This window comes from Aulonocara sp. 'chitande type north' Nkhata Bay, linkage group LG2, assembly GCF_057382095.1.
Source record: "Aulonocara sp. 'chitande type north' Nkhata Bay isolate Kocher_YH1m ecotype deep benthic linkage group LG2, A_spYH_male_GT1.1, whole genome shotgun sequence".
In the NCBI taxonomy this organism is placed as follows: domain Eukaryota; kingdom Metazoa; phylum Chordata; class Actinopteri; order Cichliformes; family Cichlidae; genus Aulonocara; species Aulonocara sp. 'chitande type north' Nkhata Bay.
In genome coordinates, this window is record NC_141345.1 from 16,980,432 (window position 1) to 16,998,259 (window position 17,828).

The 17,828-nt window shown below is 39.7% G+C and overlaps 1 protein-coding gene and 1 long non-coding RNA gene across 2 annotated transcripts in view; one reads left to right on the forward strand and one right to left on the reverse strand.

The window, feature by feature from the left end:
- The first annotated feature begins 1,125 nt into the window (after nt 1–1,125).
- aff2 (AF4/FMR2 family, member 2) overlaps nt 1,126–17,828 on the forward strand; it is a 223,691-nt gene continuing 206,988 nt past the window's right edge. Inside the window, exon 1 of the mRNA XM_086306075.1 lies at nt 1,126–1,315. Coding sequence (XP_086162201.1) covers nt 1,263–1,315 — 53 coding nt within the window. The 5' untranslated portion in view covers nt 1,126–1,262. The remainder of the gene's footprint in view (nt 1,316–17,828) is intronic.
- Nucleotides 7,564–17,612, reverse strand: LOC147337556 (uncharacterized). Its single transcript, XR_015124832.1, has 3 exons — nt 17,403–17,612; nt 9,339–9,388; nt 7,564–8,803 (listed from the first exon to the last, which is right to left on the reverse strand). It is a non-coding gene; the product is annotated as an uncharacterized LOC147337556 (long non-coding RNA).

Below are 17,828 nucleotides of genomic sequence, written 5' to 3' on the forward strand. Positions count from 1 at the left end.
ATACACTGGATTTCTACAGCATCGGCTGATATATTTTATATTTATTTACATACTTCGAAATCTCTGGTTGTAGCTTCACCGTGTGCACAGCTGTGATGCTGCTCTGCTACATGTGCTGCTGGGAGCTGAAGCAGATCTGCCATTATCAGCTGATATATTGTTCTAATGCTTACCAATAAAGAGTGTTTGCTTCTTTGTGAGTTTATTTGCCTGTACACACACACACTGTGTGTGTGTACGTGTGTGTGTGTGTGTGTGTGTGTGTGTGTGTGTGTGTGTGTGTGTGTGTGTGTGTCTTGAGTCTTTGAAAAAGAGGTCTTGGGCAGGGTCGTAGTTGGTAAGAATTTGTTGTTTTTTCACAAAGAGGTCATGGGTTAAGCCCTCTGTATATTTGGGGGATTTGGGAATCAGCTTACAAGGATTTTTCACTCATCATAAAAGCACAAATCATGCTAGGTCCATTGTGAAAGCCTAGTTTGAATTAACCTCAAGTTATACCGGCCTATTAGACATTAGGGTGCTGAGATCTACACAAAAAGGAATTGAATTAAAGTTAAATGCATGAACAGGTTCAGATCTTAGCTAACAACCTTTGTGTCTCTGAAAATCCTGGTTGTAGCATTTTATGGTGCACAGTGTATTTATGCATTGCTGTGTGCACAAAGGCTCTTAACAGAAGAAAGTCTAATGTAATTTTCTGTTTCAAGGAGTGTGAAAACACACAAAAAGAAATCTTTTGTGTTGTGTACACGGGGTGACTGTCAAGTTTAGAGGTATGGGGCACCTTGTGATCAGATCAGAGGTGTGGTGTCATATGTGTGGCTTCCTGCCTGATGAAGATTAAAAACCTCACATGTCAACACCTTGCACAATTACACGGCACTTTTTTTAAGGGCGGCATTTAAACCATTTTCCAGCTGCTGTCAAGTGACTGATTCACACATTTATTTTGGTCAAATGTGCAATATAAATAGCTCTGCTTGTTATGAAGAACATTTTTGCAGTGACTTGTCTCCCACAGCATGAGTGTGTGTGTCTGTGTGTGTGAGAGAGCGCTCCCTCCCTCCACCTCTGCCTGGCTGTCAGCTTGCCTCGACCACGTAGCAGCTTCCTGGCAGCGGCAGCAGCTTGTGTCTACTCTCCCTCGCTCTCTCTCTCTGACACACACACACACACACACACACTCAGTGTCAGTAGCCTATGTAGAACCGCGTAGCACCACCTTTGGATTTTAACCACCAACAGCACCAGCCCAAGCGGCAATGGATCTCTTTGAATTCGACTTTTTCAGAGACTGGGAGCTTGAACAACCATGGTAAGTCCTGTGCGCGCAGCTTTAGATTCTTATGTGTGTGTGTGTGTTTATAAAATGCATGCATATGTGTGTTTATTGTGGAGGGATGGCCGGACATGCTTTCTGGGGTATAAATAAAGATTCTTGTATTTTTGTCTGGAGATGCAGCCAAACTGAGTCTCGGAGAAATCGCGCACACCGTCTTTCTTTGTCACCGTAAAGCTGCCCTTGTTGCTGGAGATGAACCGGGAGGCATGCACACACACACACACACACACACGCACACACTATAGGCAGCCAGTGCAACGCCGGCTTTTTACTGTTTCGTTGTGAAATTAAAAATAATAATAAATAAAAATAAAACGTTCGGCGTAAACGTGAGACCGGGGAGTGTGGCGGAGCGCTGAGCATGGAGGGATCGGCGTAAACGTGAATGAACTGCGTCCCCACAAGTTTGGGCAGTTTAGTGTTTGCTCCATTTCAGTCCCTAAAGAATCACGTGTCCTGGTGACATTTCAGTTCAGCTCACCTGGTGCAGCGCAGGTGTAAAGGCGCAGCGTCACATCCATGGAGGCATAGCGATGGAGTGATGACGCTCAGTCAGTGTTTGGCCGTGTGTTGACTGAGCATCACTGCAAAGTGGTTGTTACTGTAAACGCTTAAAGTAGATCATCCCCATCTTTAAATCCAGTACTGTTGACAGCATTGAGAGGTCTGTATCAGCCTCGTGTTGTTTGGCACACTTGGTCCGTTTGTTGTTGTTGTTGTTGTTGTTGTTGTTGTTGTTGATTCAGAGCTGAACTCATTAGTTGACAGTCAGGACGAACACTTGACTCTAATTTTAAAAGCAGTAAACATTTTTCTGGATCCATCCACTCTCACTGAAAATGATCCTCAGTGAAAATCAGCACATAAGTCAGCTGGTATCTGCTCGCTGTTTATATATCAGGACCTGATATCTATGGCAAGACATTAAATGGACTGTTTCTTATGTAGCACTCAAAGCACTTTGTTCTACATCTAAGTGCTTTCTTTCACTCACACAAACACACTCTGATGAATGCATCAAGAGAAAGTATCTTGCCTGAGGAGAATTTGGCACATAGACCGGAGCAGCCAAGGATCGAACCGCCAACCTTCATGAATAATAGATGACCTGCTCTACCTCCTGCCATCCTGTTAAAGTGCAGCACACGAGTGGCACAGTGGTGAAGCGGTTAATACTGCTGTCTCACAACAGGAAGGTTCTGGGTTCGTCCCTTCCTGGGACCGTTCTGTTTGGAGTTTGCATGTACCGTCTGTGTGGGAGCTTCCAAAGGCTTAAATGTTAGGTCGAGACTAGAAAAGTGCATTGAGGTGATGCTTTCTAACTTGAATAGCTGCATAAAGTAGATTCATTTCAGGACATGTTGGGAAAATGTTATAGTTCACCAATAAAGAAAAACATTTAAGATGATATTATTAATTAGATCTCTGCTGATCATAGGGCAAGAAAAGGTGGAAATCATGGACAGGTCACCCATCACAGGGTTAACAAGCGAAATTACAATTTACAACCTCCACCAGAACCTTCCTGCACTGAATCCCACACATTTATATTTTGAGGCTTATTTTTACTTTGACCATCCATCCATGACTTACTTCTGGATGGTCCGGTTGCTTATTTTGAAAATCCAGTGGCTGCTCCAGGCTTTACAGTACAGTGTTTCCACATAGGCGGGCTGGTCTGGTTGTTGTCGTGACAGTCCTCGAATGTGTCCGATTCCCCCTGGTGTCTGGAGATGTGCTGTGACTTGGAAGGCCACATAAAGCAGATCTTGCTGGGTTCCCAAAGAGCACAAGGTCTACTGTCACCAGCTGTAGTCCAAGACACTGGAACTGAAGTCTCCTGTTGCTCTATTGGATACTGTCACAAAGTATTTATGGTATTATTTATGCATTAAAAGGCATGGGTGTGCAGTGCAGTATAATTGTATGGGAGGCGACAGGCGCCGATCACTGCACCACCACGCTGCCCCTTTATAAAACTCTAAAATCTGTATGATACTATTAATCAGTATCAGTGGTACTATCATCTATAATGAAAGTCATTCTTGTGGATTCTGCTCCTCCTGCATGCCTCTGTGAAGTCATTTTCTATGCAGTAGAGGACATAAGAACAAAGAGCCACATGGGGAGAAGTGCTTTTTAAGGCTTTTAACACTATGGAGGCCTAAAAAGATGCTGGGGTTTTCAAAAAGATGATAGAGAGGCTGGAATCTGCAAGAAGTTAAACATAATTCAGTCTCTCAGCGTGATTTGGAATTTATTCTCGCACTCATTTGTGCAGAAACTGGGCGTGTGGAAAGTAATGGAGGGGCAATTTGAACCTTTCAGAACACTTTGTCAGGCTCTGGTTGTACTGGTGGGCAGCTTCCTGTTGAGGTCACAGCTTCAACTGCAATTCATATTACAATTTTTTTTTTAATTCAAAGTAATTAATTTTGCCTTTCAATCAGCCATTTATCATCAAGCCTGGAATTTTTTAAAATAATTGCTCCACTTACCAATTCAGCAATCTGATGCAGAGTCATGTGCACGATCAGAAACAATGCAGGCAGAATGCTTCATACATGCCGTCATGTATGCATGTCATATCTATATAAATATATATATGATTTTATTCTTCTGGATCAACAGCATTTTTAAAATATCAGCTTTTATTAAAAGATTATCAAGTGTCTCACTTCATGCTGCATATTTCTTGTCACTTGGTGGAAACATTCAGGAGGACTGTAGGAAGTAAGGTCTATATAACAGTCAGCCTTTCCAGTCTAACTGTGTATTACAGAGGGAGCACAATAACTTGGCAACCACGCTGCTGTTTTGAATGCGTATTCCAGCAGGGAGAGTCTGAGTGGGGAAAGTGACACACACTGCTGTCCCTCAGCAGCTACCGTGGAAGGACCCTGGAGCAAGGTACTTAACCCCCCGCTGCTGGAGTGGAGCTGCTCAGGGCTCAACAACAAGCTCGGGGTGTCTACACATGTAACCCTCCCCCTGCCACCACTACATCACACCAGAGCTGTCAGGTGGTCCTGATGGGAAATTGGGCTCACACTGAAACGGCTTTTAGGCCAGAAAGAATATGAAGAAAATACAAGAAAAAATGTTTTTAGGAAACTGCAGAACAATGAAGGCAGCTTATGTGTGTCGATCAGCTTCTCCCTCATTTAGAATTAAACAGTCACAATCTGGAAACATCACGCCAGGTCTGTTTATGTAGCTGTCTGTGGGTGTATTACAGCCAGCACGTGCCACCCTAGGGGTCTGGACTCATCCAAGTGCCCTTGAGGGAGTCACAAGAAGCTGGAAGAAAAATGCTTTCTCCTATAGCAAATCATATTAACGTGTCAGATGCGATCCTAATCTTTTATGTTTGTAGAAGAAGAAAAATGGAGCACTGGGGTCCACAGTGTAAGCAATGATTTTATTTATGAGAAGCCCTACGTAGGGTTGAAGCACCAGGATTTGCCAGTTTCCTTCGCAGTGCTGGTCATGTTGTTAAAGTGTGGCACTTTGGCAGGGCGTGTTAATTTCCTGCTTCTCACAGAAGTCAGTAGAGTTGGCTTATTTAAACCTGCAGATTGTCAGAATATTGAAGAATTTGAATCAAATCTTTATTTTGAACAATTTCTAATGAACATAAAAACTGAATGAACCTAAATAGAAAGGCGTCATATTCACATTTCCAATTCAAAAAGCAACAGAAGGAAGCAAACGTTGAGTAATTCTCAGAGATTCTACAATAAACTGGTGGGAGCAGCAGGAAAACAGAGTCTTGTACACTTGCGTTTTTTTTCCTGTAGTACTCGACATCAACTGCACAACAGGTCTCTGCCTCACTACGTTCACTAGCTGTACTGATAAGAATCTCAGACACCATCAGTGTAGAAGTCTCAGCTCTAGCTCAACACAACAGGAAGGAGACTCTCCTCATGGAGCCGTTCAACCCTTTACAAGTACCAACTGTGATTCTCAAACAGGGAGGCCCCTATATGATTAAAATAAAAGCAAAATGTAATGATAAAAATGGTCCTATATGTTTGTTCAATCACATCAGCCATCATAGTCAACATATTGCAACAGAAAATATTCAGGCTAATTATTTTTCACCATAAGCAAAACAGGCAAAGTTTTCCAATCAGTAGAAGTGCACAATCCATCCTGGTGTCTTGAAAAAGCCAAATCCCTTCATGTGTTAAATGTATCTATTTAAAAATAAGAGTGCGTATGAAATGTACCTGACATTTCAATGTCGTCAGTTTGGAAGACACAAGATGATTCAAAATCAAGTTTAATCTGACAATCAGATTGTCAGATTTAACAATACCCCACCCACGTGCTCTTAGTTTGTTAACTCTTCAATTTATGAACTTATGACAGGTGGAAAACCATAGAAGACCTAAACCTGGTGAAGTCTAAGTCATCACAGGTGGTAACCGTTATCCTTTATTTTGGAGATTTGGGGGAAAAAAATGTGAATAGCTTTCGATGAGAATGATTCTTTCCCTGATTTACAAGCCTTGGAAGAACAGGTCAATACAAAAAGATTCATCTAGCCCTGGGTTAGAATTAGGGTTAGGGTTGGAGAGGGCTCATCACCAATGACGGCTTAGACCTCAGAGGGTTAAGTAAAGACCATCCAAAAGCACCGTTACCCAAACAACCATAAATCAATAAAAACAGCTAAATAAATTCAGCTGAAATTCAATTGAAGCATATTTCAGTTGAGAATGGAGGCCAACTTTTTTATGCTTTTCCTGTCCGATATCGTCTCTTAACCATCGGCTTGTACCAACATCTCTAAAAGCCGCTTTTGATGTTGCTGGCGACTCTGTGCTAATAAATGTTCAAATGGGCTCAGCTGTCCAAGTTGATAACAAAGATAACGGCACCGCTGGAAGATGGGAACCAGAATGCAGCGAGTTATTTTCAAATAGATCTTCCTCCTGAAATTTTACAATGGATTTTACAGGCATAAAAGACGACACGCACCTTCAATAGAAACCACGAAAATCACTCAGATTGGAGTTAAAAGTCTGTCACGCACCATTGATGTGTGGCTGGTGTTTGACAGTAGATTTTCCCTTTAAGAAGAAAAAAAAAAGCTGAGAAAGAGAAAACAATCTTGAAGCTCCCCCCTTTGTTAAATCTGAACGAACACTGTAGGTCTCCTCCTCCTCCTCCTCCTGAAGAAATACCCTTTCATCTCTTCTCCTCTTTGTTGCTCTTTCTCCCTCCTCCCATCTTGCCTCGTTTCGTTCTCTCGCTTGGAGATCTGAAGGCTTTTGTATGATTGTAATATGGCTTGCATTGAGCGTCGCATGCTCCTCACTGTAATTGCCCATCATGTAGCCGGCTAATCATGGCAGTGGAATCTGGGGGAGATCGCTTTGAATGTTAATTGATGCTGATGGTGATTGGTTGAACCATTTAAGTAGTTAATTAGAGAATTGATTACACATATCCTCAGCATGCAATGATAAGTTTCCAGCTGCGTGTTTTGGAGCCTAAAAGTTCACATCTGCGGGAAGAAACACCGATTATTAATCTTTTTTTATTATTGTTGTTTAAATGCTGGAAGACAAAGAAAAGATTGTTGTTCAAAGGTGTAATCAAAGCTCTCTTTTCAGAACAATCCGGGGGGAAATACACCATGGCTGTCCCAAATATCGTGTTTCTCTTTTTTTGTATTAACGACCATATCATTGCGTCTTCAGCTGGGCGGGGGAGGGGGGTGACTTTGTAAAGTAATTTGTCTTTTGCATTTAATAATTAAAGATATTTTTACAAATTTTATTTAAAATCATCATACATGTAAAGTTAAATTAAACAGGTTTGCTGATAGTCAAACTGCGGGGCTGTAAAATGAAGCCAACACAACACAAAAGCAAGTCAGTCCACATAGGCTCGCCTGCTTAAATCCCCTCTTTACATCAGAATTAAACATGTTTATAATGTGATAGAAGTTGGATACTTCCCTGTTCCCTGTTTATGATAATAGTGTGTGTTTACGTCTCCATTTTAAGTTATATGAAGGTTTACGCCTGTTTGTCATCAACCACCTGTGCTGACTGACAAATGGTTATTGGTATAGACGAGTGGCCTGTGGTGACTTTTACAGAGGGATTGAACATTTTAATGCCTTAATATTATTTAACTGCAGGTTAAACTCACTGGGCAAGCACTGCTTTCCTTGCTTGCCCAGTGAGATCCAGACTGATCCATTGAACACTGATGACAGAAATAATATGTTTATTCTATTTATTTGTTAAAAATAATTAGCAGGTTGTCTGTACCTATGTGATGCACCAACTGTATGGATGCACAATTCAGTTCACCAGCCTAATTAACATGAGCTGATTGCCTCCCCACTCCACCGTCTCATCCAAAATATCATCGCTTATTATTCCAAAACTTCTAAAACTTGAAAAGTGGCACAAATGCTGAACTCAAGGCTTTAAACCAGTTGTTTACAAACTAATGGGTGATGTCATGGTGGCCATGTCCATCTTTAATGTACAGTCTATGTTGTTATTTCAGCTATTTTATCACAAAGTGATGAATGATGTTTGGTAATTTTATAGCACTTTTCTAGTCTTACTGACTATTGAAGGATTACAAAGATTATTAGTAGCATTCCTACAATCACACACACACATTCACGTGGCAGATTATTCTATGAACTTAAAACGCTTTATCTCTCACACATACATGCACAGAGAGACAGACTGAGGAGTGAATCAGAGACAATTTGGGGGTTTAATAACTTGGCCAAGGAGGCTGTGAGTAATTCCTTGTCCTTGTGTGTCGTAGTGGAGTAGTGGCAACTGTTTGTCCACAAAGGTGCTAGATTTGTGGATTCCAAAAAATTGAATCCCACAGTAGATGATTAAATACCCACCAAGCCATCAAATATTCAGAAAGTTGAATACTCAGGTCCGGCTCTTGAAAACCTACAAGAAGCGGTGATGGAATCTTTGGGGAAAGGAGGTGACAGAGTCAATGCATTCGATGTTCATTCTCACAGTCTGGTATTCAATCTGCCATCAATCCTCCCAAGCTCTCAGTCAGCTCACTCACACGTGCAAGCTCAATAAGCGCAAAATCATTCATCACACACTGAAATTTCCATCCTTGCTGTGTGATCGGCCTAGGCTTGCCAAACCAGCTCCACTTGATGATACTTCACACCCACATCATCAGCAACTCAGAGGCTGCGAAAGGAAGCTGTGTCTCATCCCAAACTGCCAAGAATTCACAAACAAATGCTTCAACCTGACAGCAGATAACACTGAAAGAAATCTTCTAACTGGGAAAAAAAAAATCCATTTTATCCCATACTGGCGGTACAGTTATCCCACAGGGCTGTGAAGCGCCAGCTCTGTCAGCAGGTGTGAAGAAGCTGGTAAAAGTAGCCAGATCACCTGGACTCCATCTGGGAGGAAACAGTCACTGTCCGTGGTGCTGAAAAAACAAACAAACAAAGAAAAAAACACTCAAAGCATCAATTTTTTTATCTTTATTATATTCATTCAAAGCTACACAAAAAACCAAATACCCTCATGCAAGTCAAGATCAAATCAAAGGTTCACAACAAATCTGCTCTGATAATAAAAGCAGAGATGAAGAAAAAGGAAGCAACTCAAGGTTATAAAAGGAAACTTTGCTTTTTCAAAAGTGTTTTATAAATTTTACTCAAACCATAAATAAGGCAGCATTAATTTCATTAACCATCTACCAATCAAATAATCTTATATGGGATAATGTCAATGTCAGTTTTATTTCTACAGCACGTTTAAAATCAACAAAGACATCACAGTTAGTGAACAAGAGAAAACAACAGAAAGGTAAGAAACTGTCACTAGTACTTAATATTAACATTATTAATATTATTCAGAATTATTATTATTAAAAAATATTGGCGATAAACAAGCACTCCCTCCTGACTGAAGACTTGTCAAATATTATTACTTCTATAGTTATTTATCAAAATATTTACCATGACCTGATAATGACGAGTGCTGGAGGACTCTGTAGAACACTTGAACACTGTGAAAACACACATAAAACTGTATTACTGGCAAATGGTCCCTAAAATATTATAAAACATAGTCTGCAAAAATGTTCCTCATCTGTGTTACATGGATCAATATTACTCCTGCAGATGTTTAAGGCTGAGCTAATCTTAAATACATTTTATTCTGTTGTAATTCTCCAGCATAGCAGCAGAAATAAAGGTTTGTGTCTTTAGAACTAACTTCTCTGTCATTAAAGTGTGTGTGTGTGTGTGTGTGTGTGTGTGTGTGTGTGTGTGTGTGCGTGCGTGCGTGCGTGTGTGCATGTGTGTGTGCGTGTGTGTGTGCGTGTGTGTGTGTACGGGTATTAACATCTTCATGGGGACCAAAAATTGATAGTTTACTATACTTGTGGGGACAAACAGCCCTCGTAAGGACCAAAATCCCGGTCCACACGAGTTTGAAGGCATTTTTGAGACTCAATATGTGGTTTTAGTGTCAGGGTTACAATTAGGTTATGGTTAGGTTTAGGGTAAGGATCAGGGTTAGGCATTCATTTTTTAGGGTAAACGCCTAGGGAAAGCATTATGTCAATGAGATGTCCCCACAAGGATAGAAATACACAAGTGTGTGTGTGTGTGTGTGTGTGTGTGTGTGTGTGTGTGTGTGTGTGTGTGTGTGTGTGTGTGTGTGTGTGTGTGTGTGTGTATTGGGGGTGAGCGGCACCTTTTATCAAGGCTTATCGGAGATAGTTGCTTAGACTGACAGGGGGAATTGCTAGGAATTCAAAAACCTGCAGAAAAATCTTCAACAATACATGTGAAATGTTCCCAAAGCTTGCAACCATGTAGAACAATCTGCTCTTCTTTTAGCTATTTTTTGGTCTCCACCTACTAAACGCTGCAAATGAAGCATGTGATTGACCAGAGGCTGAACCAAAAAGTTAAAACAACCCAAGAATGAGTTTAAAATGTTCTTCAAAGTTCTGCAGAAGTCATACTTCTTTGTGGGTCTCATGGAAACAATTGACATTTTTCACTATGCGCAGGGCCATTAAGAAGCACTGCTGATCAAATATGTTTGATTAGAGCTGTTATAAGATATTGTTTCCAGATTTGAAAGAACTTGTCTGATTTGATGTACACCAGAAATCTTACTACATTTCTGCCAAAGAGTCAATTGTGAGGAGTTGATCCATTGGAGACTTTGATGTAAAATTATACAGATGTGTCTTTGTGGCTGTGTTTACATTTCAACAAGGAAGCAATGATCAGAATCTCCAAATTAACTCGAAATATTGTCTTAGCTTAGCCTTTAGGATTTAGTGCTCCACACTGCGAGCTGTAAACAGATAATACACCATATGTGATGTATTAGGATCCAAAATGAAAACATAAAGCTAGATTAACTGAAGAGTTCAAGTGTTTTACTTATGTTTCAGATATTATTATCACTTACTACTCACAGTTTACACTCTGTTTTAGTCTTTAAAGATCTTACAGCCTTGAAAAACGACGCTGCTGTTTTTCATTGAAGTACTGAAAGAGAAAACTTAATTGCATTATTCTTAAGAAACATAATTAAGTTGATGAAGCCTTTGAATTAACAGTTTGACACACAATCCAATTATGTTATCACATTACAGAACTCGTACAAAGACAGAGGTCAGCTGTTGAAACTTTACTAGCAGGTAAACTGAGGCTCAGTTGAGGGTTGGAGTAAAGACATTGTAGGATTTGCACACGCTCCATATAAAGAGCTAAACCATCTGTTCACTTTCTTTAGTGCCTTATAAGAAAATTAAGAGTAACCATCTGGATGGGATATAAAAATCCTCAGCAGAACATTTATCTTTATCAGTGTAAGCATACTATTGGCCTCCCTCTACTGCTGCGGACTCTATTTTGTACGATGCCACAGAAAATTAGCCCAAAGGACGCCATACTCAGTAAGGTGCACAAACTTTCTTTTCAATTGCATCAAATCTCTGAATAAATCCAATAAGTGTTCAGTTGTGGAGTGAAAAATTGCATTGAGACCCCTCCAAACCTTTTTAGTCAGTTATCATAAATAAAGAGAGTTCACACAACAAATGACCACGACAAGCCTCAGATGGTAACACCCAAAAGGCACTGAGTGGCTCAATGAGGTGCGGTAAAGTCACTCATGAGTGCAGCCGAAGTACTTAGACGGAGATATCTCTCTCTGAGCGGCAATATTGTTATTTAAAAAAGCAAACAGTGTTAACACTTAGGTGAAGAGGCTTATGAAATAAACAGGTAGTTTCACATCGTTCTGTTAATGCTGCGCCAAAATCACAATTGCCAATACTAAAAGCCCTGTAACTGTTAATTAGACTATAAAGCTGAGCATAACTGTACAGAACTGAAACAAATCTCTCCCCTGGGATCAGATCTGTTGTGCTGTAGCTGCTCTTCTGTTATCGGCATAGTCATTGTCTTAGAGTGTTTCCCACCTCTTAATGCTCGTACTTACCTACGTTTCTATTGCCACAAGTCGTTTTTTATGTCTTTTTAAAGATGAGTTTTGTGGTAGTTTTTTTATCAGACAACGCACAGAGGAGAGATAAAGGAAGCATGAGCTGCGGCGGAATTTCTGAAACACATCTAAGCAGGGGAGCATAACTCATCAGGAAATAACCTGAGTGTTGCATATATCTGAAAACTGTGCCATAGCGCTTTCTAGTTCTATAAAGTGTACGTGTTTATTTAGTAATGACTTTATTTAATTAGCTCACTATTAGCTTAAGATAATATTCATTTTTTTTGGTGGAATGGGTCAGATTAGCTAGAGAGCTTGCTTGAAATTACATCCCCCAGTTTGTTGTTAAAGCTAATTAAGAATTTGTTTAATTAGTTGATCAAGTATTTGCTTGGAGTAACGTTCACTAATTTGTTGGGAAATTCTCATTAGCAATTATTGGAATTAGTAAGCAGTGTTTGCTCCGTAACACTAATTCAGGCAGGAGAATGATGTGTCATGATAGCAGGACAATATTGTTATTACATTACATTATCAGGAATATGTGATAACATTGACTTATTAGTTACAACTTGGAGTACACGCTTAACCTGAGCTTAACATTTTATGTAGAGAGCGACGCATTCAGTGCTACAACAACAGTCACTGCTACTAATTAAATTCATTTATGCATTTTTTCCCATCTGAACTGTTTTGGCAGGAGTTCCTTGTTTCAAAGGAATTTTGTAGATGTGTCTGGTTCTCAAAGTATCAATAATTCATTCATTCATTTATTCATGTTGTGAGCAGTTTTATGTATGGTCATCAGAGTACTCCGTCTCTATGATGATGAAGAAGGAAGCAGGATGTAAGCGTTAGCTCAGTCCACAATCGCTCACTCATGCTTACTCCATATTTAATTCAGTTTATTTATATAGCGCCAAATTACAACAGTTGCCTCAAGGCTCTTTATATTGTTATGTAAAGACCCGACAATAATGCAGAGAAAACAGAGAAAGCCCCGATGATCCAATGACTCTTTATGTTAAAGTACTTGGTGACTGTGGGAAGGAAAAACTCCCTTTTAACAGGAAGAAACATCCAGCATAGTGGACTAAATAATGAGTTTGCCATTTTTTAGCACTGCCAAATGGATTTAATATACCCTGTACAGACTGTTCAGAGTATCCTACATTACCTCTCACTGCTCAAGAACAGAAGACCTTCGGGCGTTTCACTAGAGTTTCAAAAAAGAGAAAATATGCTCAGTATATGTATTTGTTACAGAAATATTAAAAATAAATGTTCGTAGTGGTGGATGCTATGCTTAAAAATTTGTATCCCAATATGTGACTGTATTATTATTTACTATTTATTATTTCTGTATTTATAAAATTTTCCTATAAATATTGATTTGCTCTCCTGATATTTAAACTGTAGTATTGATATTTTAACCTTTGCCTAAAATGTGTTATTTATTTACAAATAACACATTTTAATATAAAGGTTTTAAAAAGAAAAGAATAACATAAAACCAAAACAAACCCAAATAATTTTCTTAATTAAGCTCCATTAATGTTTGACAGCAGAGATATGAAGTGTGGCTTTGAAACTGTCTTCATGTGTTTCATTCTTCTGCATGTGGTCAGAATATGTAAAAAAAAAAAAGTGAAACTTCCAATCTGCACATATGGCTCCTTAACTGAATAGCATCAGCAAGGATTTTTGTTTGTTTGAGCTCACAAAATAATCTTCTACACATAAATCCATCTACAGGTTTATCAGTCAGTGAGGGATTTCTGACACAATCACGGATTCTCCCGCTCAGTCGAGTTAGCTGTTAGCTAGCTGCACACTTCCATTGGTTAGACAAAAAGCATTGCAGACAAGGGAAAATCTACAAATGAGGTTTGTTGGTGAATTGTCCCTTTAATAATGCATAAAGGGGAAATTGTACTACCTCTGTCTACAGTATCTTTTACACAGTTTTCCATGGCTGGACCTTCTTAAAAACTAAATTCAACCACATATGCAATAAAAGTCGTGACTGGGCACGGCATTTCAGTAGAAGTGTGTGTGTGTGTGTGTGTGTGTGTGTGTGTGTGTGTGTGTGTGTGTGTGTGTGTGTGTGTGTGTGTGTGTGTGTGTGTGTGTGTGTGTGTGTGTGTGTGTGAGAGAGAGAGTTTGTAGGGTTTATAAAAAGAGAGAGCACAAGAGAACGAGAGACTTGGCAGTCAACACCAGGTAGCTTCTGCCCTTGTGCCCCCAAGATACCAAGACAATACACACACACACACGTCGTGTCCCGGGGTTGGCACAGCCATCTGCCAAGAGGAGCATGGTGCTGAGGAATGATAACACACACACGCACACACACAGACACACTCTTTCTTTGCAGGCACACACTCAGTCTGCCTTGAACCCAGTGCTCTAGTAGTTCTCTGCTCTGCTGTAGTTGGCACTTGTGATACTGCTGATACCCATTTTGTGTCTGTCCAAAAGTCCGTGCGAGTATTTTATGGTGGCAGAAAGCCGACTTACATCCAGGTATGTGCAGATGTACTGGAATCCTGTCGGGCTGTGTGTTAGTGGTGCATTTTCACCCTCTGAACTTAAATGTTTCAGCAGGTTCATTTTGTTCAACATCATTAAGGTGAAAATGCCAAAATGTTGCGATGTTTCTGGCAGAAGTTTATTTCTGTAAACCCAAACCTGCTCTGCACCTGTAATGAGTAGGCCTATTATTTATTTAGGCAGAAAGTAGAGGGGGTACGCGGGGGGGGATCCCCTTCATGTTTTATCAATGTTTAGCTCAGGATTGTGTGGATGATCAGGTTTTTAATTGGCTGATTTTAGTTAGTGCTAGTTCACCTACTGCTTTTCATCTAAACAAATAAAAAATAGATTAAAATCCATCCACCATGTTTACAGGCTGTTTATGGCCTTGGAGAGAAGGCTTGGAAACTCAGAAAAAATCCAGAAATCCAAAAAACATTTTAAAGATATTTTGATGTGGTTTTGCATTTTTCAAAGGGCTAGGAATGCAAGTATCGGGAAGGCTACAATTTTTTATTTTGTTAAATTCTTTAGAGTAGCCCTGATGTCTACGATCATTAAATAAGTCTTTTGAATCTGTCAACAATCAGCAAAGACTGCTATTTAATTTATTTTTCTCTGCAAATAAAAGTTCTAAATTGTTTATGATTCTTATAAATTGTGGCTAGCTAGATATTAGCTAGCTACATTATCATTTATGTGTGCTCGTTTTCCAGATATGCAACCGTATACTTTAACATATGTTTAATGTAGTTCAGCCAATATAATATTTGATTCATTTTACAGAAGGCCCGCACAACTCTCAGACAAAATATTTTATTATGTGTCAATTTGACAATACACAATACAAGCAAAGTTGTAACTGTACAGTACACAATACAGACCAAAGCCTTTTTTGTAGTTTGCCTGATCTAGTGCAAGAGTGAATTTATAATACATTTGATGTATATTAAACAAACGAGAGAGTTAATATGACTTTAAAATGACCCACTGGCAGGGCTTTATGATTTGGTTTTATGTGTGTGACTGTGGGATATAGCGGAGAAAGAAAGACAGACAGAGAGAGCTAGTTAGCCTCACAGGACAGTAGATTAAACACTGACTTTTAAATTAAACAGAAGTAATAAAAGTGAATTTGAAAGCAGGGCGATATAGAGGAAGTGAGAGCGAGACAGAGACAGAGAGGGCTAATGACGTAGCTTTGCTAGCCGGGGCCAATTTACTGTGAGGTTTCGAAAGGTCATCTCCTACACGGAGGCCTGTCTGTGACAAATTACATTATTTACACTAGGTAGAAAGAGGCAGCGGGGCCCAGAGAAACTCAGAATTTAAAGAAAAAATAAAAAGCGGACAGAGAAATATAGGAAGACAGTCCTTGCATGTTTGATTTGATTGTAATTGGTCTGCAGCGTTAACACAAGAACCCTGAAGACATTCGCGAATGCCCCTAATGATGCTTTTATCAAGACGCAATGTCCATGTTTCTGACACAGAACTGCTACGCCCGATGTGATCAGATCTATCACTGTGCTATTTTAATTCTTTCATTTTGGATGCAGGTCGGACTTTATATTTAGAGCAGCCATGCACTGCTGTTGCGTTAAATTGATAATTTTCTGAAACTGCCTGAAGCATCTCAGCAGCACCTCTTTCACTTTTCTTTTTTCAGATTCACAGCTTTACGCTGGTTGCCACTTTATTAAACCTGTTTTATTTACTGCTTTAAACACGAGGTCATGCAGACGAGCCTTCATTCGGGGAAAGCCCCTGTGGAGCTGAGGAAGCAGTATGTTTGATGTGTCCTATTATTTTAGCCTGAAGAGATAAAAAATTGGGTAATAATTAGCATCAGCTGCATGGATGGACAAAACTCACTCTAAGAGAACACCTGACGAAAAAGATGCCACTTGCACTTTTTGATTGACAAGCAATGTCTGGAAAATGCTGTACAGAAACTGTGTGATTGGCAGGTTATGTCTGGCAAATGCCAAAGATGAGGAAGAAAAGGACAAACCCACAACGAACCCCACAATTCCTCAGATGCTTCCAGAATCTGTTGTTGTATCATTATGCAGTGAGGACAATAAGGCGATTTATTAACTTGTACTACATGGTGATAATTCCTTTTGTGTCATTATTTTTATTACGTTAAATAGAATAAGAAATTTTCCTTATTTCCCCTGAAGCGGCGGACTCAGCTCCCCAAAGACCAGCTTACTGTGTGTGTGTGTGTCAGGGTGTCCCTTGGGCTATCCAGAGAGGGAACCGCCAACGGGATTAGTAGTTAATGGTTTGGGATTTGGGTAAGAACAGAAATATTAATATTTAGATTTAAGTTTTTTTGTGTAAATATCTTGAATTAATACAGCATAATATTTAACAGCTCCTTAACTGCTTCTCGGAAGTGCCCACAAAAATGCACTTTGTATTTAATTTGTTTATGCATGGCAAGTTCCTTGAAATTATATAAATCGAACTGTGGATTGTTGTAGATTATTGTATTTGTATTGTTGATTATCACGTCCATCCCTTTATAACCACAGTGCATTTTCTGATATTGTCTTCCAGCAGGATAATGTGTTACATCACAAAGCCCAAATCATCTTTAACTGGTTTCTTGAACATGCCGTTATTTTCACTGCTTCCACAGTCATCAGATCTAAGTCCAATAGCCCCCCTTTGGGATGTGTTGGAATGGGAGATTCACATAATGAATGTGCAGCAACAGTGTTATGCTGTAATGTCAATATGGCTAAAAATAGATGAGGAATGTTTAAAGCACCTTCTTGAATCAATGCCACCACTTAGGCATTTTCTAAAAATGGGTCACATCTCAGTGTGTAAAGTGCCGTTAGATGTCAGTAGACTGCAGATTGCGATCAACGAAATTCTGTTTCCATATCTGTCCAAATTCAAGTGCATAATGCTAGGTACAGTCGCTGTTTATATCGGCTGTCCACATCTATTTAGTCTGGAGGAGAGTATAAAACTTTATGAAAGGAGTCAAATACCTGTCAGCGATTCAGAGAAGCTCACTTCTGTCTGATGACAACAACTTTGAGGCGAGTTGATGAGGATATCCTAAACCTTTCTCTCAATAATCACTGCTTTTTTGCCTCTCTTAGCTGCTGTTAGCCTCTGTTAGCTGCTGTTGGTCTCTGTTAGCTGCTGTTAGCCTCTGTTAACTGCTGATAACACCTGTTAGCTGCTGATAGCATATGTTAGTCTCTGTTAGCCTCTGTTAGCTGCTGATAGCCTTTGTTAGCTGCTGTTAGCCTCTGTTAGCTGCTGATAGCATATATTAGCCTCTGTTAGCTGCTGTTAGCCAGTGTTAGTGAAGTGGGGGGGGGGTGGACTTAGAGTCTCATACATGTGAGAATATAATCAAACTGTTTATTAGAGGGGGAGTGTTTTTAGCTGGGATAATGTTAGCATAT